This window comes from Sapajus apella, unplaced genomic scaffold, assembly GCF_009761245.1.
Source record: "Sapajus apella isolate SASKATOON/1434 unplaced genomic scaffold, GSC_monkey_1.0 scaffold97, whole genome shotgun sequence".
Taxonomy (NCBI): Eukaryota; Metazoa; Chordata; class Mammalia; order Primates; family Cebidae; genus Sapajus; species Sapajus apella.
Genome location: NW_022437037.1, coordinates 4,355,337 through 4,379,443, shown reverse-complemented (window position 1 = coordinate 4,379,443; position 24,107 = coordinate 4,355,337). Strand labels below are relative to the sequence as shown.

General features: G+C 55.2%; 2 protein-coding genes across 16 annotated transcripts; one reads left to right on the top strand and one right to left on the bottom strand.

Moving 5' to 3' along the window:
- Positions 1 to 357: 357 nt before the first annotated feature.
- On the bottom strand, positions 358 to 10,339 carry NTMT1 (N-terminal Xaa-Pro-Lys N-methyltransferase 1). Of its 7 annotated transcripts, XM_032257554.1 has the most exons (5): positions 10,205 to 10,339; positions 7,820 to 7,936; positions 3,076 to 3,291; positions 1,624 to 1,876; positions 358 to 750 (listed from the first exon to the last, which is right to left on the bottom strand). In XM_032257554.1, the coding sequence occupies exons 3-5, from the start codon at positions 3,235 to 3,237 to the stop codon at positions 494 to 496; spliced, it is 672 nt and encodes a 223-aa protein (XP_032113445.1). In that variant the 5' UTR covers positions 3,238 to 3,291; positions 7,820 to 7,936; positions 10,205 to 10,339; the 3' UTR covers positions 358 to 493. The 7 variants fall into 7 exon arrangements, with proteins under 7 accessions (XP_032113445.1, XP_032113444.1, XP_032113448.1 ...); XM_032257553.1 differs by lacking the exon at positions 7,820 to 7,936; XM_032257557.1 differs by lacking the exon at positions 7,820 to 7,936 and having other exon boundaries at positions 3,140 to 3,291.
- A 5,382-nt stretch (positions 10,340 to 15,721) lies between these two features.
- On the top strand, positions 15,722 to 23,786 carry CUNH9orf50 (chromosome unknown C9orf50 homolog). 9 transcript variants are annotated; one of them, XM_032257547.1, is made up of 7 exons: positions 16,121 to 16,643; positions 16,856 to 17,000; positions 17,100 to 17,216; positions 20,369 to 20,484; positions 22,031 to 22,193; positions 22,375 to 22,519; positions 23,272 to 23,786. In XM_032257547.1, the coding sequence occupies exons 1-7, from the start codon at positions 16,136 to 16,138 to the stop codon at positions 23,371 to 23,373; spliced, it is 1,296 nt and encodes a 431-aa protein (XP_032113438.1). In that variant the 5' UTR covers positions 16,121 to 16,135; the 3' UTR covers positions 23,374 to 23,786. The 9 variants fall into 9 exon arrangements, 8 of the variants coding, with proteins under 8 accessions (XP_032113440.1, XP_032113438.1, XP_032113435.1 ...); XM_032257544.1 differs by having other exon boundaries at positions 22,375 to 22,555; positions 23,255 to 23,786; XM_032257550.1 differs by having other exon boundaries at positions 16,910 to 17,000; positions 23,255 to 23,479.
- The last annotated feature ends 321 nt before the right edge of the window (positions 23,787 to 24,107 follow it).

The following is a 24,107-nucleotide window of genomic DNA, read 5'->3' as shown; positions in this document are numbered from 1 at the left end:
TCTCCACTGCCAAATAGGACTTGGCATGTGAGCACCCCAACCACATCACCATCGGGCAGCACCCATGGGTTCCACCAGCCCAGCTCTGTCCGTCCCCCTAGGTAAAGACCACATTTCTTCAAGTCCCCAACAACCAAGCTGGGGGTTGTTCCCTTCCTCTTCAGGCAGCCAGGCCCATGGCTGGAAGGCCAGGCTGGGGGCCCGGGAAATCGGCTACTGGTGTGACTACCGTATTCCCGCATAGAGGGACCTGGAGCCCCTACCACCCAACCCCATCTCACAGGGCAGAGGGGCCTGGGCTCCCGTCTCACCCTCCCCACCAGGTCCCACCTTGCCTTCTGAAGAAAAGCCTGCATAATGAGTGGACGGCAGACAGCTATATTTAGTGGCGCCTTGACACTCATGAACCGCCAGCATGGCGCCTGGATCTTGCCCAGCTGCCAGCTCCCCCCACCCGAGCTGTGGTTCCTCAGTTCCTCCTGCCAGCCCCGGCTCATCTCAGGGCAAAGCTATAGACGTGGTAGATCTCATCAGGGAGGTTCTCCTGCCTTTCCTCGGCCAGGAGGCTGAGGCCTGCGCTGTAGACGATCCTGCGGACCACGTCCAGGTCCCGGCACACACTGCTGTCCACATCATCCAGGATCACGCCCTCCTGGGCCATGTTGTCTTTAATGACGATGATACCGTTGGGGCGGAGGCTGGCCTTGCAGCGCCGTAGGAACTCAGCTAGGTGCTGATCGGTGAGGTGGCCTGGGGAGGGCAGAGGCAAGGTTACCGGGCACGATGCAAGCGTTATGTCGCCCACTGGATGGGATGTAGTTCCCAGCCCCACTCAGCCCTTTGTCGGTGCCCAGCATTTTATGTGCACTCATGGCCTCACTGGCTCTCAGCAGTCCCAACAGGTTTACTAAACCCCATTCCATAGAAGAGGAAACTGGTTCAGAGGTCATCTCTCTAAAGACACACATTAAGCCAGAATTTAACTTGCTGGGGTGACTTCCGAGCCCTGCCTGATACCTACACACCATGACTCCCCCATCCCCCAACCAGGCTTCAATCAGAGGAGTGAACCCCGGGTAGAGTTTGGCATTGCAGGGGCTCCCAGACAGATGACCTTCTCCACCCTAGAAGTCCCCACAGTGGCCGCTGAGGCCACAAAATACAAGGCCAGACCTAGAGTGTCCACAGCAGGCCTGTGCTGCCGCCTCAGGAGTGGCCTGCCTCCGGTCAGCAACCCAGGGCACAGCACTCGAGGTGTGCCGTTAGGCTAAGAGGGTACAGGGCTAGATACCAAAGCTTCAACTTTTCGTCTTACTAAAAATAAAACCCTTATGAAACACCTGCACTTCTCTGAACGCAGTAAGTTACTGGCCATTAAAGCTTTTTCAACAAAAAACTGCACCCAGATGGATGAAGCAAAACCTGAAGGAGGAAATCTACCTTTCAGGCCGAGTCTGTCCTCGGTGCTGGGAAGCACGGGGTGGGGGTGGGCATGGGGGGATCGGGGAATCCTCACTGGCCCACTTGCTGCAGAAGCACAGAGCCCCGGTCCCTGACACCTTCTGGGGAACCCGAGGGGCAGGAGACAGACAGGTGGGCAGGGAAAGGCGGTGGGACCCTCACCTATCACCCACTGGATCCAGATCACGTCGTAAGAGTCGGGCTCTGGGGTGAAGTCCTGGAGCCCACAACAGAAGTAGTTCCTCACCCTCTTGCCCTCCTCCCCCAGGTAAGTCTTGGCTCGAACCAGGAAGTCTTCCGTGACGTCGACCATATCCACCTCTCTGAACAGCGGCAGGAGCAGCCGCTTGGTGATCCTCCCAATGCCTGCTCCACAGTCCAGGGCACAGGAAGTTCCTGTCTTGTTCGGGCCTTCCTAAAAAGCAGAGGCATATAACCTATCAGAGGGACATAACCTAGAGGGACCCTGTCACCGCACACAGGGCCCTTCCTCAGGAGCCCTGGGGCTTAGACTCAAGTCAGAACTGCACAAGCCAAGCACTGGTGGGAGGTCTGTGCTGGCTGCCAGCTTGCACCAAGTCCTGATTTGAGAGGATGAGCCTGTAGGACACACTGCTGGGCCACACCTTCCTTTATCTTTGAAACTTTCTGTAGAGACAGGATCTCATTCTGTTGTCCAGGCTGGAGTGCAGTGGTGCGATCATGGCTCACTGCAGCCTTGGAGTCCTGGGCTCAAGCCATCCTCCCACTGAGTAGCTGGGACTACAGGCATGTGCCACCATGCCCAGCTCTTTCTTTTTGGGGGGGCGGGGATTTTCTGTAGAGACGGGGCCTCACTCTGTTGTCCAGGTTGGTCTCAAACTCCTGGGCTCAAGCAGTCCTCCCACATTGACTTCCCAAGGTGCTGGGATTACAGGAGTGAGCCACCGCCCCAGCCCTGGGCCACATATTTCTAAAATGAAAGCTCATTTCCACCTGAAGGTGGTAACTTGGACAGGTGCATGAATCTCTCCTGAGTCTCCAGGTAAATGACGGGAGGGCAGAGCAGAGCAGGGAGAATGGAGGCAGGGCAACTGGTGAACAAGGGTGCAGGGAGGGAACGTGGAGGGGGAGGCACTGGGTGGAGTAGCTGGCGATCAGAGCCTCCGGTGCCAGCCGTGAGAGACAAGGAGGTGGGAGGCTCCGGGCCTGGGGGTCCCAGCCTGGTACAGAAAAGGCTGGGGGTGGAGGGGAGGGGTGGAAACCATGGCATGTAGCTAGGAGTCTTCATCCAGAATGGCCAACACCCTCAGCCCAAACACCTGTGGACATGGCAGGAGAGCAGGGGTTTCCTCCCTGGCAAAACCCAACAGGTGCAGAGAAGTTTGCCCAATTCGTACACCTCAATTCTGCCTAAGAGCCAACTCCTGTCTGGTAACCTTGAGGCTAAGTCCACAATCTAGAAGAGACCCCAGTGTGCCCACCCAGCCCAGCTCCTCAAGGCCTTGGGGTAGGTACCAAGAGATAGCCAATGGCCCTGCAGTGTTACATGTGAAAGGTGGCATCCCACACAGACTCGGCAGTGCCACCAGAGCCACAGCCTCTCCTCCTGGAGAGCACGCCAGACCTGCCTACCCTCAAAAACCTCTGCAGAAACTTCCGGGAGCTGTTGATGTCGATGCTGGAGATGCGGCCATACCCCCCAAGCATGCCGTCCACTGTGGGCGGGATTTGCTTCCAGTACGTCTTGGCCTTGGAATAGAACTGCTCCTCGTCTTCTATCACTTCGCTCGTCATGCTGTCACCAACCACGGCTCTGCTCAAGCACGACGATCAGCAACTGCGACTCTGCTGGGTAAGGAAGAGGATGTGAGTCAGCCGGTCCAGGGACCTGGCAGAAAGGCCCCCGGGGCAGAGGGCCAGGCTCACACCAGCTTCATGAGTCCCACGTCCTGCCCATGCAGGGGGAAGTCCAGGATCCCCGAATCTGCTTCAACCCCTTGGATAACAGCATCTTCTGTGTTTTGCAAGCAGAGCACCCACCCCAAGTCCTGGCTTCAAGTTCTTTTTTAATATTTTCATTTTTTCTGGAGTGCAGTGGCGTGATCATAGCTCAATGCAGCCTCCAACTCCAGAACTCAAGCGACTCTCCCACCCTACCCTCCGGAGCAGCTGGGACTACAGTTGTGTGCCACCATGCCTGGCTAATTGTTTTTTATAGAGAAGGGGTCTCACTACATTACAAAGGTTGGTGTTGAACTCCTGGCCTCAAGAGATTCTCCCACTTGGCCTCCCAGAGTGCTGAGATTACAGGTGTGAGCCACTGTGCCTGGCCTGGCTTCAAGTTCTTGACATGCTCTATATGGCACCTGACTCAGTGGCTTCTGGGAAAAGAAAACCCTGATCAGTAAAGATGACCACAAAGAAGAGAGCACCAGCGACCCTGGGAGGGCCGGGGAAGTTCCCACACCTGCCTTCCTCTGGCTCCGAGCACAGCAACAACCTGCCATCGGGTCCAGTCTTCCGTTGGCGAGGAGTGGGGAGTGTGCCAGGCGCCGGGCTGTGAACCAGGCAGACAGCCAGGCAGAAAACAACACTACAGATATAACCACACCTGCCGGGAGGCCTGCAGAGGAGGCGCACGAGTGCCAGCAGAGCCCAGCGGCAGGAAGTGGCCACAGGTGTGGGGAGCAGGGAAGGCCTCCCTGAGGAGGTGATGTGGAAGCTGAAGCTGGTGGATGGGCAAGAGTAGGCCAAGCAGGCGCAGGAACGGCACGGCTCCCGGAGGGAAGGTCGGTCAGCGCTCGAGCCGCAAGCTCCTGGTCTCACAGGTCAACTCCAGCAATTTCAACTGCACCCTACAGGGCAACGAGCTCGAACCACCCTGAGGCTCAGCAGAGTGACCCGGGAAGATGGGTGCTTCTGAAGCCTGTGCTGGCAGCGGTGGAGATGGCAGGAGACGAGGAGGCCGTTGCCATGGCAGAAGGAGGGAAGCAGAAAGCCTCAGCTGGGTCCTGGCAGCAGAGCCCAGGCCCACCTTGCCCTTCAGGACAGGATGACAGCTCGGCAGCTCCAGGCTCCACGGGCGGCCAGCCTGCCAGAGGCTTCCCCCAGGCACAGTGCTGTCACCAAGACGCGCCACGCTTAGGTGCTATTCTAGTGGTGGTGAGGGCTGCCAAGACCCCTGGAGAGCTCCAGTCCAGAAAGACAGACAAAGGCAAAAGGGGAACAAAAATACAGAGCAGAAACAGAAGGATTCTCATGGAGCCATAAAGGGCAGAGGAATCCTTCCTGAACAGCAACGGGGCAGCGGCCTGGAGGAGGCAGCCCCAGCCGGGCATCAAAGGATGGGGAGTGCTGGAGGGGTGGGGCATGAGGGAGTGGCCGTGACAGAAGGAGTGGCAGTGACAGCATGGGCCATCAGAGGGCGGAGAGTGGAAGGGGGAGGGCAGTGTGGAAAGAGCTCGGAAGGGCAGATGGGGCCTGGATGACAGCGATCCGAGTGCACGCAGCGGTCCGAGTGCACGCCGGGCACCAACTCTCAGCTGATGTGTTTCCCACAGCACCAGGGCCTGATCTGGAGGCAGAGTGGGGATGGCAGTGGCCCTGTGGTAGTTGACACAGGACAAAGAGCAGGAGTGGTAGGTAGGAATTCCAGCAGCAGCTGCTGCTCCGTCCTGATAAACCCATGGTAAAGGGGAAATATCCTCCGTGGAAGACACGCGGCTGACTGGGAGCTGGAGCTCACCGCCCTGCACACGCTGCCTCCACACATCAGGAGAGCAGGGGGTTTCTAGCAAACGCCTAACGCCAACGCTGACGAATCGTAGGTCCAAGACTGTCTGCCTGACCCCTGGAGCTACAGGGTCAACACGGGAGAGTCCAGATGCGGAACTCTGTGCAGTCCTCAAACACAACGAAAAGCTGAAAACCCTAAGACCAGGAATGCTTCAGGGGCTTCAAGAGAAGTAGGCAGGGGGAAACGGGAAAATGCCCCGAGGAGGAGCACGAGGCCTTCGGGAAGCGACTCACAGACTACGAGCAAAAAGAGAAAGAAAACACAAGCAAAGCTGGAGAATTTTCTCCTTTTTTTTTTTTGAGAAAGGGTCTCACTCAGTCACCCAGACTACAGTATGGCTCAGGTGATCCTCCCATCTCAGCCTCCAGGGTAGCTGGGACTACAGGCACACACCGCCACACCTGGCTAATTTTTTATTTTCTGTAGAAAAGGACGGAGTTTTGCCATGTTGCCCAGCCTGGCCTCAAACACCTGGCTGCAAGTGATCTACCTGCCTTGGCCTCCCAAGGTGTTGGGATTACTGGCCAGTGCGGGTCAAAAACTTTCATTGGCCACATTTGTTATTAGCCCCCAGCGCAACAGTGTGTTCTGAACCTGTCCTGAAAGAGAAGGAACTTTCTGGCCGGGCATAGTGGCTCACACCTGTAATCCCAGCACTTTGGGAGGACGAGGTAGGAGAATTACAAGGTCAGGAGTTCGAGACCTGCCTGGCCAACATAGCGAATCCCCATCTCTACTAAATATACAAAAATTAGCCGGGCATGGTGGTGGGCGCCAGTAATCCCAGCTACTCAGGAGGTTGAGGCAGGAGAATTGCTTGAACCCAGGAGGTGGAAGTTCGAGATCACACCACTGCACTCCAGCCTGGGCAACAGGGCCAGACTCTGTCTCCCACCTCCCACCCCCCTGCCAAAAAAAAAAGAGAGAGAAGGAACTTTCCAGAAGCAGCAGGCCCATCCGGCCAGCCAGCTCAAGAATATCTCTAATGGATGCACTTCTGCTTCCGTAACTGATCAGCCTTTTCCAGAGACCCAGCCAGCCAGTGGGGGCACCAGGGAAAGGCCCGCTGTGGCTGTGAGAACAGATGGGACAGGGCCTCCTCTCCATCCCTGTGCCTGGCTTCTTCAGCAGATCTGAGCTTTCTTCACAAAGCCACACGCCAGCTTTCTGAGGTACCAGAAGAGAGCTGATGAGACCCATGTGCCCTACCAGGGTTCAGCTCTTCTTAGATCTGTGACTGGGTCATCTCACCCTTAGTAGAACCCTTTGGCTGTGCCCAAAGAGAAGCCGCTTAAATTTCTCTTCAGATTCTGTTTTTTTTTTGAGATGAGGTCTTGCTATGTGGCCTGGGCTGGCCTCAAACTCCTGGGCTCAAGCCATCCTCCTTGCCCAGCCTCCTGAGTAGCTGAGATTACAGGCATACGCCACTGCTTCTGGCTTCCCTCTTCTGATTCTTGAAGAGAAGAAGAATCTGTAGCTCACAGACTGACCCCTTACTTCCCTGTTCACGCACAAGGGATTGGGCCACAATGAAGAAAGGCTGCAATCCCTGCCCCTATCAGGGAGCCCTCTGGGGCAGCAGGCTGGGAAGGACTTTGGTTCTAAATATTCCACATACACCCTTTCCTCAAGCTGACCACAAAGCTCCCACACTGGTGTCCCAGCACTGGGAACAACGCTGCTGGAAGGAGAAAGCAGCCCGCGGCTTAGAAACCCTGTATCTATCAAAAACACACAAATTCCAGTACCTCCTAGCTGCTAGGGAGGCTGAGGTGGGAGGATCACTTGAGCCTGGGAGGTCGAGGCTGTAGTGAGCCATGATTGTGCCTCTGCATTCCAGCTTGGGAAAGAGTGAAACATTGTGTCCAAAAAAAAAAGAAGAATGAATTCTTGTTTCCACCAGAAGTGCCAATCCTCAAGACTGCTAGATGTGCCAGGGTGGCCGACAGGAAAAAGGGCCACCAACCTGAATGTCACTATGTAGCTGGCTTTGGCGGCTGCTTATGTGGCTATGGTCTGATGGGGTAAGGACCCAGGTCAAGTGGGCTGCCTGCCCCTCTGCCAGTAGGCACTGTAACAACCACGTCACAGCCCTCCATCAGTCACCCAGAGGGGATGCCATTCAAAGCTGCTCTCTAGCTGGGTGCAGTGGCTCATGCCTATAATCTGAGCACTTTGGGAGGCTGAGGTGGGAAGACTGCTTGAGCCCAGGAGTTCGAGTCCAGCCTGGACAACAGAGCGAGACCCTGTCTCAAAAAACAAAAATGCTTGGACGCTTGGTGGCTGGGAAAATTAAAGACAAAGATTAAAAAATGAAATACTTCTCTTCCCCACCATGCTAGCACCATTCCCATTTAGACTGGAGCGTGGTGACACAGCAGCCCTGTCTCCCTCCCCCCGCCCACCAGTCCTGGTGAACTGAAGGTTTTGTATTCAATCCTATCTCCTGCCTGGCCTGGGAGCTCCTAGAGAGCAGTGGCAACATTGAGATTTATCATCGCGCTGCTCCAGCTGCCCACAAAACACAGGTAGTTCACTTCTGATCAGATGAACAGAATAAATCTGGGGCCAAACACTTACCAGGCTGTACTCCGTCTGCCTCCTCTCCCAGAATGCAAGCTTCCTGGTGGCAGAGACATTACCTTGTACACCATTAGCCCAGGGCCGGATACCAGGTGGGCATTTGCTAATTGGCTGCTGAATAATGAAAGAATGGGCTTTGTGCAGCTAAAGCCATTTTTCACGTCTAAGAAAATCCTACAGACAAAAGCCCAGCCATTCAAAGCTGGTAATACTGAAGGCTGTTACCGACAATGTAATTTTGTGCTTTACCAAAAGCCTTGTAACGTGATTCCTTTAAATGTCAAGGTCCCCTGAATAATCAAATTTACAAGAATGCCACTGACACGCAAATTCTAGAAACAAGCCAGGGAGGCACATCTAGGCCGGGAAATCGCCTGCCTGGCTTTGACATCTGCCCTAACAGCCGATTCATAAATAAAGGTGATTCCCGAGGTCCTGGCTACATTCTGCCTCCTGGTGTCCAAACTGGAGTGGGGCAGGAGGAGGTCCCTAAGAGTCAGAGAGAACAGAGAAGGTGGGGAGGGGGGCCACCGCAGGAGGTCCTGCTACACTCCGGAGCACAGTGGGAGCACAGTGAGACGCACGGGGCTGTGCGGCCTGGAAGGGGGCCAGGGGCACAGCCTGGCTTGGTGTGCACTCTAGGCTAGCTGAGCGAGGAAGAGACACCCCTCACGCCTGGTAGATGCCTGCTCAGCCAGTAAATGCGATCCTACATCCTTCACTGTCACCTGGCCGCTGCCGCCCCCTCCCTGCCAAGGTGTTCAGACCCAGGCAGCTGTCCAGCTACTGCGTCTCTGCTCCTAGGACCCATGGAAGAAAATGGTGCTGAAACTGTCACCCGCATCATCTCATCTCATCGTCCTCATGTAAATCTCTAAGGAAAAGCCTGCCTGAAAGTTACCTACACCCTCCCACAACCTAGTAGACAGAGCCCATCCTCCCTGCATCTCTGTGGACAGCAGCCGGCCACAACGGCAGAGTGCTCTGAGAAAAAGAAAGAAAGGGAGAAAGGGAGGGAAGAAGACAAAATAGGGGGTATGTTGAAAAACCAGCCAAGCCTCTGATGGAGTCAGACGAACCAGATCTCAATCTCGGCTCTGCTCACTGGCTGCGTAAGCTCAGATAAGACATTAAACCTCACCATTCCTCAGGTTAGCTATAAGATGGGACTTTACAGAAAGGCCGTGATTCAAGGTGCATATGAAAAGCTGAAGCTGCTTTGCACAGTGCCAGGCACATATTCTCTCTTGAGCTTAGAAATCTCTGTCAAATGAGATTCTTGTCAACTCTGCCCACTGTGAGGAACCAATGCGAAAAATGCTTTAGAATGCCACAGAAACTGAGCTGCTGGACACCCTAGGGGATTATTACTGGTATGCTGGGTGGCCAGTTCAGCATACTCAAACAGCTCTGCAAATCAGCAGGAGGGGGGAGAGCTTCCTCTGCCATAAAGCGCAGAACCCCCACCAAGCTTTTTCAGATGCTATCCTTGTGATCCCAGGGCTTCCGGCCTCCACCAGAACACTCCATGCATATTTCCAAGCCCCCCACAGTCCCCATGCTACAGAGAGAAAAGCCAGCACACTAAAGGAAGTGATGTGTCTTTAAACATACAAACAGGAAGCCAAGAACAGAATTAAGGAGGGAATCCAGGCTCCTGATCCCAGCCCTGATTCCTCCCAGAGGCTCATCCTATCTCATTGGCAATCATTCTACACACCACAGCCACCGGTTACACTGTCCCTTCCCGCTGTCAAGGCCTCTGACACCAGCTGTGGCAATCCCTTATAGTACAGAGGAAAAAGCAAAGTCTAGAGGGAGAGATCCCACAGTTGGTGGGCAGCAAAGCCTGGGCTTTTCGATATGGCAGCCTCCCTGCAGATGGGCTGACCTTGGCCACAAGGGCTCTTGGCGACAGCTGTCATTTGAGCTGCACCTGTGTCAGGCTGGCGCTGGGGCAGGACCCCAAGGTTAAATACGACAGCAACTTCTATGCAACGGGCACTTAACTGTGCCAGGCTCTGAACTGGGCATTCTACCGATTCCTCCCACCCATCCTCCAAATGGGCGCTCTCCAAATCCCTGTTTCTCGGAGGAGAAACAGGCTCAAAGAAAGGGATTTGCTGCGGTCTGGGGATCGCGGTGGGGAGTGCCCTGGGTGCCTCGACTTTCCTCCTGTACCGACTCGTGGACCGCTCCGTAGTCTCTGCCAGGTGCGGCCCGCGGACCTCTTGGGGACGCGCACGTGGGGTCCGGGCCGGCCCGCGCGCTCGCGCCGGGTCACGTGACGAGCCGGGGTCCTCGGGGCGCCGAAGCAGTTGGGGTCGCGGCCTCCCCGCTCCCGGCGGCTGCCTCCCCTTCGCATCGCCTTGCGCTACTCACTACGGGCAGGGGCTCCCAGGACCGAGAGAAGAGGATGGGGAACAGGAACGGAGGGCGGCGGCGGCGAAAACCGACAAGCCAACCGCGGCTCCGACCAGACGCGACAGCTCGCGGCGCGCGCTGCCTTTGTCCGCTTACGTCACTTCCGGTCTCCCGGGGCGGGACCACGACTGGCCCCGCCCCCCATTCAGCTCGCCACGCCCCGTGGACTCCGAATTTTTTTTTTTTTGAGACGGAGTCTTGGTCTGTCACCCAGGCTGCAGTGCAGTGGCGCGATCTCGGGTCACTGCAACCTCTGTCTCCCGAGTTCAAGCAATTCTGCCTCAGCTTCCCAAGTAGCTGGGACTACAGGCACTGGCCACCGCGCCCAGCTAAGTTTTGTATTTTTTTAGTAGAGAAGGGGTTTCACCATGTTGGCCAGGCTGGTTTCGAACTCCTGACTTTGTGATCCGCCCACCTTGGCCTCCCAAAGTGCTGGATTACAGGCCTGAGCCACCGCGCCCAGCCAACTTCTTTTTAAAAATAGTTTAACTTTTTTTTTTTTTTAGGCTGGAGTGCAGTGGCATGATCTTGGCTCACTGCAACCTCCACCTCCCAGGTTCCAACGATTCACTTGCCTCAGCCTCCCAAGTAGCTGGGATTACAGGCATGCGCTACCACACACAAGTCATTTTTGTATTTTTAGTAGAGGTAGAGATGGGGTTTCACCATGTTGGCCGAGCTGGTCTTGAACTCCTAACTTCAAGTGATCCATCCGCCTCTGCCTTCCAAAGTGCTGGGATTACAGGCGTGAGCCACCGTGCCCAGCCTAACTTGACTTCTTCAAAAAAGGAAAAAAATTGGCGACGGGGGTCTCACCCTGTTGCCCAAGTTGATCTTGAACTCCTGGCCTCAAGCGAGGCTTCCACCTTGGCCTCCCAGAGTGCTGGGATTACAGGCGTGAGCTACTGCGCCCAACACAGGTTACAGCTCAAAACTTGACTAACTTAACTTTGGTGAATCTGGAAGGTCCTCCGGGACCGAAGAGAGCCACAGCATCGCCCTCTCCCAGTCCCCAGCACGGATGAAATTCATTTGGAGGCTGCTGGCTGGACTTCTAAAAACGAGTTTTAGTTTTGAGTAAAAGGAGGAAAAAAAGCCATTGGACCTCAAATCCACCCATCTCCAGTAGCATCTTAAAATAATACCAACCCCTCAAAAATAAATAAAAAGAAATACTCTTGGCAGTGCCATGGGATTCCCACCAGAAATAAGTAGAGCAAGCCCATGAACTTTCCATTCCAAAAGGGTGGCCCTTCCCTAGGCTCCTCCCATACACAAATTCTGGAGCTATCTCTGAGGCGGCAGTGATGGAATCAGGAGCTTGCAGGTAGGTAGATCCTGTTAACGTCTCAGAGCTTCAGTCTCCTGCCAGAAAAATAATTTGAGCAATGTAATCATTACTCCACTTCTGCTATTCTGAGGGTTAAACTTGTGGGGCATTGCTCGTCAGGCCTTCAGCTCAGCACCTGCAGTGGGTTCTCAGGAAATGGAGCTGTTATAAGGACAATATTCATCTTAAGTTTATTTGTCTTAAACTATTAATGATATCCTGGTGTTGGCAGGGTGTGGTGGCTCACGCCTGTAATCTCAGCACTTTGGGAGGCCAAGGTGAGTGGATCACGAGGTCAGGAGTTCCAGACCAGCCTGGCCAATATGGTGAAACCCCATTTCTACTAAAAATACAAAAATTAGCTCGGCGTGGTAGCGGGTGCCTGTAGACCCAGCTACTCAGGAGGCTGAGGCAGAAGAATTGCTTGAACCAGGGAGGTGAAGGTTGCAGTGAGCCAAGATCGCACCACTGCACTCCAGCCTGGGCGACAAGAGCGAAACTCCATCCCAAATAATAATAATAATAATAATATCCTGGTGTAGGCTGGGTGCGGTGGCTCACGCCTGTAATCGTAGCACTTTGGGAGGCCGAGGTGGGCAGATCACCTGAGGTCAGAAGTTTGAGACCAGCCTGGCCAACATGGCAAAAACGTGTCTCTACTAAAAATACAAAATTAGCCAGGCGTGGTGGTGCAGGCCTGTAGTCCCAGCTAGTTAGGAGGCTGAGGGAGGAGAATTACCTGAACCTGGGAGGTGGAGGTTGCAGTAAGCCTAGATCTCGCCATTGCTCTCCAGCCTGGGCTACGAGAGTGAAACTCCGTCTCAATCAATCAATCAATTAATAAAATCCTGGTGTCAGATTTGCAATGCCTTCCTCTGGGCGTTGCACACAGAAGGTGCTTAAAGTGCGTTTGCTCTAAATGTCGTGAAAGCTACAGGAGGAAGGGGACGCCAAAACGTCCCATCTGCATTGAGTCCCCGGAATTTGTGTATGTGCATATTACTTGGCATCCGCTCTAGATTATTCTAGGGTCACAACTGCTACCCCTGGTCTGAGCCCCTCTCTCAGCTTCATTTTCTATGTGTGTAAGCAAAGGGGGTTGGTCCCGGACAAGTTCAGTTGCTGGAGTGTCTGCCATCCTCTGTCAGTGGGCAGCTCTGACCCCAGCGCTGCCTGCCTAAAAATCCAGTCCTATCTTATTTCCTGTCAACAGAAGAGAAAGCCCCTTCCCCACACCCATGCTCCAAGGCCTTCCCAGGGCCAGCCAACTCCCTGACCTCAAAGCCTCCGGCATCTCTGAATTCCCAAGTCTAGCACATAGTAGTTGCTTGATGAATGTTTGCAGAGCGCAAGGGCTGGAGGGCTCCTTAGAAACCATCTAGTTAATCTGGTGTTTCTCAGCCATTAAAAAAAAGTCACATACCCATGAAATACAAACAAAAATATCTCCCTCCCCCACTCAATATTCTAGCTGTCCAAGAAAGTGTGTCCCTCCATCCCTGGGAAGAAGCATTGACAGAAAACAGAACACGTCTTTGGCGATGCGTCCTCTAGTGAATCACTCTGTTATTTGAATTACAAAGTCATTTTTGCATTTCCAAATTATAAAACCATGCCACGGCAGTGAAATACTCATCTAAATGACCCCTGCCGCCCACCCCGGCTTCACAATACTGTGAGCTTCATTTCGGCCCTCTCCCAGCCAAGAGTCACAGTTAAGGCCCAGGGAGCGCTGGGAAAGAAGACATTTGTCCAGCATCGCACAGCAAAACAGCACACCATGGACTTGAAAGTGGGTCTGTTAATTTCTTTTATTTCTTTTGAGACAGAGTCTCAAATGACGTGCGTAATCAAGTAGAGCTGGAGATGTCAGCATGGCATTGGAGCTTATTATAAGTACAGATGGTTACCTATCGGAATATTTATAGATGGGGCCGGGCACAGTGGCTCACACCTGTAATCCTAGGACTTTGCAAGGCTGAGGCGGGTGGATCACAAGTTCAGGAGATCAAGACCATCCTGGCTAACACGATGAAACCCTGTCTCAACTGAAAATACGAAAAATTAACCAGGTGTGGTGGCAAGCGCCTGTAATCCCAGCTACTTGGGAGGCTGAGGCAGGAGAATCGTTTGAACCCTGGAGACAGAGGTTGCAGTGAGCCACTGCACTAAAGCCTCGTGACACAGCGAGACTCCATCTCGAAAAAAAAAAAATCTGTAGATATGTGTGTGTATAATAGTATATACAGAAATTTATTTGTTCTGTCAACTGAGACTGCCTGAAAGAAATGACATCTCAATAGCAAGGAGTACACCTAGCACTCAGACCTTGGTTTCTTTTTTTTTTCTTTTTTCCTGAAACGGAGTCTCAGTCTTATCCACCCTGGAGTGCAATGGCGTGATCTCGGCTCACTGCAACCTCCGCCTTCCGGATTCAAGCGATTCTCCTGCCTCAGCCTCCCGAGTAGCTGAAATGACAGGCGCACGCCACTATCGCCCGGCTAATTTTTGTATTTTTAGTAGAGACAGGGTTTTGCCATGTTGGCCAGGTTGGTCTGGAACGCCTGACCTCAGGTGATCTGCCCACCTCGGCTTCCCAAAGCGCTGGGATTACAGGTGTGAGCCACTGCGCCCGGCTGGATCTGTTAATTTCTAGGTCCATTGTATTCTGGCTGCCTGGTCTTGGGGTGGAAGTTCTACTTCCAGAGCCACTCAGCCCGAGCCTCTCGGATCTGGAAGGGGTAGGCCTGGCTGCCCTACTCAGAGTCCCAGTGCCCTGAGTATCTGCCGCCAGGGCATCCAGGGAACAATCGCCCCACCCTCAGCGCCTAGGCCTCAGTGCCCACTGCTCCTCAGGTGGCGGATCACAATGGCCCTGAAGCAGCCCAGAGGCAGCAGGGAGGGGCTGGGAAAGGCACCAGGCAGGGATGATGGACCCTCCCAAGGGCTAGCCTGCCTGTAGAAAGCTCTAAACTCACAGGATCTTTTCGGACCCCGTCCAGAAGCCCACCAGGGTGAGTGTGGCACTGCCCAGAAGCCAGCTCACAGCTGACAACAATCTGGGAGTGGGGTGTGGTGGCAGGAAGCAGGCTCAGAGACCCTTAGTGTCAGAGCTGGGAGAAGGACTGGGGCTCTGCCTCCCCAAGGGGGAGTCTGTTAAGAGTCTGTGTCTTGGCTGGAAGTGGGGGCTCACACCTGTGATCCCAGCACTTTGGGAGGCCAAGGCAGGAGGATCACTTGAGCCCAGGAGTTCAAGACCAGCCTGGGCAACATAAATACAAAAGATTTCTACCTCATTTCTACAAAAAATCAAAAAATTAGCTGGGCATGGTGGTGTATGCCTGTAGTCCCAGCTACTCAAGAGGCTGAGGCAGGAGGATCACTGGAGCCCAAGAATTTGAGGCTGCAGTGAGCTATGATGGCGCCACTGTACTCCAGCCGCGGCGACAGCAGGACCCCCTCTTAGCAAGACCTCATCTCTTTAACAACCACCACCAAAAGTGTTTTGGCTCCACCAGAGACCTACTGAATCAGCACGGGGGCTGGGGGTAAGTCATCTGTTCTTTCAGGCTCCCCACCCAGGGGTCTCAGAGGCACCACCAGGGCTGGGAGGCTGCTGGTCAGGTCTCTCTTCCCTCAGTCTGGTTCCAGGTTTCCTAATTCCTGGTAGAGTGCTCATGACGGTCACAGCTTCCACGATTTGAACACACACAATGCAAGCTAAGTGCTTTCTACCAGCGGCGATGCCATTTCACTGCTGCAAAGAAGCAGGTGCTGTATTAGCCCGATTCTGCAGACCAGAGCGCCCAGAGAAGGCAGGGAGAACTGATTTGGCTTGCTCTTGCCCAAAGTTACAAAGCTAGGAAGTGGCGGAGCTGGGACTAAATCCTAAATAATAATAACTTTTTTTTTTTTGAGACAGAGTCTCGCACTGTCGCCCGGGCTGGAGTGCAATGGCGTTATCTCGGCTCACTGCAACCTCCGCCTCCTGGGTTCATGGGATTCTCCTGCCTCAGCCTCCCGAGTAGCTGGGATTACAAGCGCCCACGACCGCACCAGGCTAACATTTTGTATTTTAGTTGAGACAGGGCTTCACCATGTTGGCCAGACTGGTCCCAAACTCCTGACCTCGTGATCCGCCCGCCTCGGCCTCCCAAAGTGCTGGGATTACAGGCGTGAGCCACCGCGCCCGGCCAATAATAACTTTTAAACCCTAAGAATGGCAGCTAGTCTCTGTGTAAGCTTGGCCAGCGTGCCTGGCACCGTTCCGAGCTTGCTGTTCTAAGACTGGCATGCCCTTGCTCATTTAAACGTCACAGCAACCCCCAAAGTTGTCTACCCTTGCCGTCACCATTTTTCAGGTGAGGAGGCAGAGGCTCAGGGAGCTCTAGCCCGAATTCGCTCGCTGTCCGCCGGGCCGGTGGCGTTCACCCCGAACCGCGCTGCGCTGCCCCGCCCGGGGCGCTATGGCCTGGGGCCGGACTATGCCCACCCCACCTCACCCGGCGCCCCCCACCCACGCGCGCCGAGGGTGCGGTGAGCTGAGCGCGGGGCCCAGCATGTTTCGGCGTCGCCCCCGCCCAGGGGCCCAGGAGGTGGCGCCCAAGGGGCCCCCTGGCGACGGCGACTTCCTACGCAGCCACCCGCGGCTGCCCAAGCTGACCCCGCCCCCGCTCCGAGCGGCCCAGGGCGCGCGGGGCCCCCGGGGCTCGAGGACCCCGCCGGGCGGCGCCGCCTGGTGGCCGGAAGGGGACGCCGAGCCCGGGGTGGGCGTCGGGAGCCCCCCGCCGCGCCTGCCCGCCCTGCCCACCGCGCCCCGGCGGGCGGCGGGGAAGCGGGAGCTGCTGCGGTCCCTGCTGCTGCCGCCCCTGCTCTCGGACGGCGCGTCCCGGGCATCGGCGCCCAGGCAGCCCGGGCCAGGCGAGCGCGAGTGCCCCTGGAGGGGCGTGGCCAGGGAGGACCCCAGCTTCCTGGGCGCCTTCCTAGGAGAGCTCCTCCCCAGCAGGTTCCGTGAGTTCCTGCACCAGCTCCGGGACAAGTGCGCAGACGAGGAGCCCGAGCCACTGAGTGAGGCCCCGCAGGGCCCCGGGGGCGGGCCCGGGGCATTTCCGGTAGGGGGTGGGCCCTGTGTCCCCGCACCCACCACCCCCGCCGCCCAGGCTCGGAAGGATGCTAGTGTTAGCCGGGGAGCTGGGCCCTCGCAACCTCTCCTTGAGGGCGAGTCTGCCATCAGGCCGAGGCAGGCCACGCTCAGTGGCTCCGGCTCCTCGTCGTCCTAGGAAGGACGTCCCCCAGCCGATGCTCACCCTGTTTCCTCCCGCATCTGGCTCCAGCATCCTCAGCACCGCAACATCAAAGGGGTGTGTTAGAGCACTGTCGGGGGGCTCCGCAGCGTCCCAACTGCCCATTCTTCCCAGGCCTGTGGTAAGCGGCAGTCCTTCTTAGTGGGGACGGGGTTGCATCGATGTTTCCTGGGCGGGACACCTGCCCATTTATGCCAGATGTGGCCTGTTTGTCTTTAAGGGGCCAGTCACCGCACCTCCAGGACAGTCTTACCAAGATTTTGCTCCAACAGACACCTGCTCTGGGGGCCCTGAAGGCTGATCACCCCCAATTCAGCACGGTCGGAAAAACCAGCCAGTGAGTGAGGGAAGGATAAGGGTAGGGTGGTGAGGGACGGGAGAATTTCGTTCCTCCTTTCTTTCCTCTTTCGCCCATGAATGTATCCATTTATCCACCTGTCCATCCATTCATCCATCCTTACATTCGTCTTTCCATGAATCTAGTCTTCTACCCACCGATTCAAGATTCACTCGCCAGTTCATCTATGAATAGACCCATCCATGAATGAGGTCTTCCACCAACACAGAATGCATCCATGAATCCATTAATAGATTCATTTTCCCATTCACCCATCCATCTTTTATCCATCTTGTCCATGAACCAGGCCTTCCACGACCTATTCATGGATCTCTCCATCTATCCATCCATCCTTCTATTCACCTATGCGTCTATTAGGAACCCATGACCATCCATCCATCCATTCACTCACCCACCCACCCACCCACGAATCGGATCTCCTGTGGATCCATTAATCTGCCTGGCTAACCAGCTAGCCAGCCATCCATCTAAAACTCCCACACTTCTGTCCATCCATCCACTGATCCAGTGGTCAACCATCTGCAAATCCTTCCGTCCACTTGTAAACCCAGGACACTGTTCATCTCTAATCTAGTCATTAAGCCATCCAAAACCTACATACCCCTCTGGATAATCATCCAGCCCCCTCGTCTGTCTACCCATACATCCATAGTTCAGTTCTATTCTGACCCTCTCATTAACTCACCCATCAGTGTATTCACCCATCAGCCCACCCACCTGTGTTCCATCTTTTTATCCATCCCGCCATCATTTGTCCGTTTCTCGCTCTTTTATTGGCTTTTACTATGTGTTGAATATTGGGAGAAAAATAAGGGATGGAGGTAAGAGAAGAGCTTAGGCATTGGAACCTACCTGGGCCTAGACACCATAGTTTCAACAGAGGAGGGGAAGAAGACAGAACAGTTCCTTCAGGTTAAAATTCCACCAGGCTTAAGCAGGGGTGAAGGGTGGACAGCACTGCCCATGACTTTAAAGAGCAGGGAGAGTAAATACGTCGCATACATATCATTCCTCCTCATCTCATACCCACGGCAGACAAAACTAATGGATCGCATTTCCCCACTGAGCCTCAGAACCCTTCCATCTCACACAGTACTCCAAGCAGACACCACTGATGGATCATGGTAGGAACTAGAAATGAAACACATGGCCAAGCATGGTGGCTCATGCCTGTAATCCCCGCGCTTTGGGAGGTTGAGGCAGGAGGATCGCTTGAGCCCAGGAGTTTGAGACCAGCCTGGGTGACATGGTGAAACTCTGTCTCTACAAAAATGATAAAAGTTAGCTTGGCGTGGTGGTGTATGGCTGTGGTCCAAGCGACTTGGGAGGCTGAGGTGAAAGGATTGCTGGAGCCTGGGAGGTCCAGGCTGCAGTGAGCGAGATCCTGTGACACAGCAAGATCCTGTCTCAAAGAAAAAAAAAAGTGCAACACATTTACCAACTCAAGAACTTTCAGCCAATCAGGCCAAATACGCACATGGCTTCTCACAAGATATAATAAATAACTGTACGGAATTCATTCTCTCAAATGTGAGCAAAAGCAGAGACAGAGTTACAGGCTTTCATATTCCAGAGCAAATACTTGAGCACCTTAGTGTGTGTGAGATTCCCTGGTAGGCCCTGCAGGGGACACTGAGGGGCCTTAGAACAGGCTCCAGTGGCGCTCAGTGGAGATGCTGAGATTTCGGACAGGCGGGCACAGCTGGGTTATGCCTTTGCCTGGCCCTGCAGCCAGCAGACAGCGGGGGTTCCTGAGCAGACAACTGTTGGATGACTGACTGGGTCCCAAAGCGTGTAGCCAGGCACTGTCCCGACACCTCCCGACTGCTTGGCTCTTTAGGGGCTGATGAAAAGCATTCCCTCTGCATCTACACAGACATACAGGTGCGGTCTGATGGATGGACGCAGACATAATAAATATGTGCCTACTAACGGTCAGCCATGACCTTCCTAAACAGTACAGCTATAGGTGGGTCAGGCGGACCCTCCCGCAGCCTTGCCCTTGAGGCTGAAATTAATAACAATAAATGGAACAATGTTATCTACGAAATATACATGTAACAGATGCCCTTGATTAAGGCCACGCCCTGTGCTGGGCCATGTCCTAGATGCTTCATGTAAGTTATCTGATACTCACCAAACTCAGGAGGATGGCATTATCTTGCCTATAATTTAAAGGGAAAAAAATGCAAATGGAAACTTGGGGATAGTCTGCTGAAGGTCATGTAGCTGGGATGCGCCATGATTGAGATAGACAGTTACTATAAGTACAGCTCAGCCGGGCTCGGTGGCTCACGCCTATAATCCCAGCACTTTGGGAGGCCAAGGCGGGTGGATCACCTGAGGTCAGGAGTTTGAGACCAGACCAGCCTGGCCAACATAGTGAAACCCCATGTCTACTAAAAATACAAAAATTAGTCAGATGTGTTGGCGCACACCTGTAATCCCAGCTACTCTGGAAGCTGAGGAAGGAGAATCGCTTGAACCCGGGAGGCGGAGATTGCAGTGAGCCGAGATCGTGCCATTATACTCCAACCTGGGCGACAGAGCGAGACTTAAAAAAAAAAAAAAAGGAGCAGCTCCCAGTTAGTGATGTTTACTCTGGGTCCTGCAGACCCTGGGCTGGATGCTTTTATGACCCATTTCCTTTCTTCGCAACCCTGTACAGTGGGCACAATTCCCATTTTACAGATAAGAAAACTGAGGCTCAAAAAGGTCAGGACTGAAACCCAGGACTGCATGATTCCTGGGCTGGCATTCTTCTCTCTGCTAAACTGCTTCATGTGCAAGGAGGACAGCTCTGGAGCCAGGATGCGGGTCTTGGCTCCACGCCTAGCGGCTGCATGACCTTGAAATCATCTCTGTGCCTCTGTTTCCTCAACTATAAAATGAGAATGATCACAGCATGTCGTAGGGCCGTGTGCGTTTGGTGGAATGGTGTACGTGCCTGCTTGAGCCTGCCTGGCAGGTGGGAAGTGCTCGGTCAAGGCGGGCTGCTGTGACTGGCATTATCCAGCCACAGAGGCCAGAGGAGGCCACTTGTCTAGGATCTCACAGCGAGTCCAGGGCTGGTGGATGTGTGTTGGGATGCGGCGGGGGCTCTGAGCACCGGCCCCTCTCTCCTCTCCCAGCAGGCCCTCCAGGAAAGGCTCAGGGCCCCCCAGGCCTCGCTGCCCTTTCCGGGTGCGATTTGCTGACGAGACCCTGCAGGACATTCTGCTCCGCTACTGGGAGCGCCGATGCTCAGGTAAGCAGACAGGATGGGGAGATGCCAGAGAGTTCCAGCCAGGAGGGCAGAGAGGCTGTAGATCTGGGTCCCCGGAGTGAGGGACCGGCTTGCAAAGGCCAGGAGGTCAGTGACCCTGCCGAGGAAGAGCCTGAACTGGCCTCCCCGGAGGGTGTCAGGGTGACCTTCAAGGACCAAGTAGAGGGTCCAGAGTCCAGCGGAGGTGTTGCAAGGTGGGCGGTACCTTGGACTGCTCACTGCCAAGGAGTCCCCATGGGCTATATCTGCCCCCCTTGAAACCTGTAGTCAGAGCCACCGAGCCCACCCTTGCTCCCCTCCCCAGCCCCCATAGCCTACAGGGGCTGGAGGAGGCCCAGATGCCATGAGAAGCATCTTCCCCCCACACCCATGAAGGCAGACCTCAGAAGCCTGCCTGAGGACGTGCCCAGGAAAGCCAGGAAGAGGAAACGTTCTCTGTGCTGGAGACAGTGGGCACTGCCTGGTCCAACAAAGAAGCTAAGAACCACCAGGCCTTGGGTGTAATGGTGTCCGTTTTGCCGCTCCCAGCGAGTTTAAGCAGGGGAGAAGGCTGTGTTCTCGCTCTGGCCTAACCTTGACCAAGCTCCACCTCCTTCCATGTGCCCAGCCTCTTCTCAGGGTCCAGCAGCCCCCGAGGCCTCCAACAGTCAACTTCCTCTAGCTGTTTATTGAGCACCTACTACGTGCAGTTTCAGGAAATGCCTGCCTCAAGGTCCAGCTGTGGGCGATGCCCTACAAACCTAGGACCTTCGCTGATGTGGGAGGGATCTGACCCAGCGCCCTTGGCATCACAGGAAGCTGGAGTTAGAAGCTGTGATTTTTGCACTTCTGTGTGTTTGGTGGGGAAACTAAGGCCCCAGAAGCAGAAGGGGCTTGTGTGGGTGACACAGAGCCATGTATAGAAGCCAGAGTGCCCCCAGCCCCTCTTGGGAATCCAAGGCCAGTACAAGCCTAGAAGAAACGATTTCCCGTGAATGGCAGTTGGTGCCTACGGGAGATGATTCTGTGTCGGCCACTGGCCATAAGGAGCTCTGATGGTGCCAGGGCAGCAGGGTACCCAGGAGACGTGGGGACGTGGGGCCAGCCTGCTGCTTCCCAGCCCTTTCCATCCTGGGGCAGCCACTGGGGAATTCAGGGTCCCTAGACCACCCCGCACGGCTGATATTGGGCAGGAAAAGCCCGAAGCCCTCCCTGAACCCCTCAGCGCTCTCAGCATGCTTTCTGGGATTTTTGTGATGGGGGTACGCGGTCTCCCCACTGTGGGAAAGGGGCCGAGCTTCCGGCCGCAGCACAAGTGGGGGTGCGCAGGAGGCACAGCTCGGGTATAACAGAAACAGTCACAAACAGTCACGCAGGTGGTTTTAAAACCTAAGCTTTCTCCCGAGGCAGCCAGAAGGCACTGGGGAGCTGGGGGTTGCCATGGAGACAGGGCTCTGACCGGCCTTGCCTGCCAGAGGGAGGAGAGGAGGGTGGGGGCACCAGTGCCCTCCTCCCTGGCAGAGATCTCACCCTGCCCTCTCTCCTGCAGTCACACAGAACGTCACTGTGAACCAGAAGGCCACCCGGCCAGTGGTGTCGGAGCAGGAGTTTGGGAACATTGGAAAATTGCTGGAGAGTTTGCCCGAAGCCCTGTATCCTGAGGCCAAGGAGGAGACCCTGGCCAGCTCCTCATGCTGGCACTGCGCTGGCCTGTGAGGCTCCAGGGAAGGGGACAGGTCTTGTGGACATTGCCAGGGCTCCCTGCCCCTTGCCTACGTACCTCCCCACCCAGCAGCAGGAGGGTTGCCAGTGTGGGCCCTCAAGGGCCCTGCCAGCCATGGCTGGGCCGGGGACTCAGGGTCCATGAAGCTCATGGCGTCCTGTCTCCTCCAGGCCCTCCCAGAAGACACAGGGCGACCTTTCTGAGGACACCTCCATGAACAGCAGCCTGCCCTTCTCTTCATGGAAGAAAGATGCTGCTCAGAGGCCACGAAGGGGCCTCCAAGCCTTCTTGGACCCCCACGGCCTCCTGGAGCAGGTGGGCAAACAGCCTTGCTCCTGGAACCAGAAGCTGGTGAGCCCCTGGCTGGCAGCTGGCCCTGGGCGCAGCCCTGTTTGGTGGGGTGGCCAGGGCTGGGAGTGGACCCTCCCTGTGAGCCAAGTCAGCGGGGGGCCTGTGTTCCTGCATCTCCCTCAAAGTGAAGCAGTCAAGGGGTGCCTCTAAGTCAGGTGCCTGGGTTCAGGTCACAGCTCCATAATCGAAGGCTGTGGCTTCCTTCCTTCCATTCCTTCCTTCTTTCTTCCCTCTTGTGCTCTCTCTCTCTCTCTCTTTCCATCTTTCCTTCCTTCCTTCCTTTTTTTTTTTTTTTTTTTGTGATACAGTATTGCTCTGTCACCCAGGCTGGAGTGCAGTGGCACAATCTCTGCTCCCTGCAGCCTCTGTCTCCTGGGTTCAAGTGATTCTCCTGCCTTAGCCTCCCAAGTAGCTGGGACTACAGGTGCCCACCATGCCCAGCTAATTTTTGTATTTTTAGTAGAGACTGGGTTTCACCGTGTTGGCCAGGCTGGTCTTGAACTCCTGACCTCAGGTGATCCGCCTGCCTCTGCCTCCCACAGTGCCTGGTCTTGCATTTATTTCTTCACCTTGTAAATGGGGCTGACAGCAGAACCTGTCCAACAGGTTCTGCAGCGTAGACTCCTGCTGGGCCCTGGGGGCCCAGTCCCCTGCCCTGAGGTCCTGGTGGCTGCCAGCTGGTCCTCTGTCTCACTCTAGGAGTCCTTCCTTCCCAGCCTGGTGCTGCAGTCGGTCCTGAAGCAAGGCCGCCCCGAGGAGTACCATCTCCTCTGGCCCTCCCCAACGCTGCATCGAGCTCAGAGGTGAACACCTGCTAGCCCAAGCGCAGGGCACACAGGGCCAGGCCGTGAGGATAGCCCTTCCTTGCCCCACGAATAAAGGCGCATCCCAGGTGGTGGGGACCTGCTCGTAGGTCTCATACCACAAACCTTTCTTCGTACCTGATTGCTGGTCTCTGGGGGTTCCTGGAAGGAAGGGGGTTGGAGACACAGCCTGGATGAGGCTGAGGGGTGGGGACAGGGCATCCCTGGGGTCCAGGACATGTACCAAGTGAACCCCTTTTCTGGAAAGTAAGAGACCCTGCCACAGACCTCAGACCTGGGAACATGCTGGGTGCGATGGTTCACGCCTGTAATCCCAGCTCTTTGGAAGGCTGAGGTGGGAGGATGGCTTGAGCCCAGGAGTTCAAGACCAGCCTGAGCAACATAGACCCTGTCTTTACAAAAAAAATCAAAAAACAAAAATAAGCTGGGCGTGGTGGTGCATGCCTGTAGCCCCAGGTACTTGGGAGGCTGAGGCAGGCAGATCGCCTGACCCCAGGAGGTTGAGGCTGCAGTGAGCTGTGATCACACCGCTACGCTCCAGCCTGGGCGACAGAATGAGACCTTGTCTCAAAAAACAACAAGAAACCCCAAAAACTTAGGACCAAGCCTCTGTCGACCTAAATCAGCCCACACCTGAAGTAGGCACCTGCTGGAAACTGAGCCTAGGGGTGGAGAACCACGCCCCGCCCCGTCCTCCGCCTCCAAGCCTCCATCTAACCTTCACTGTG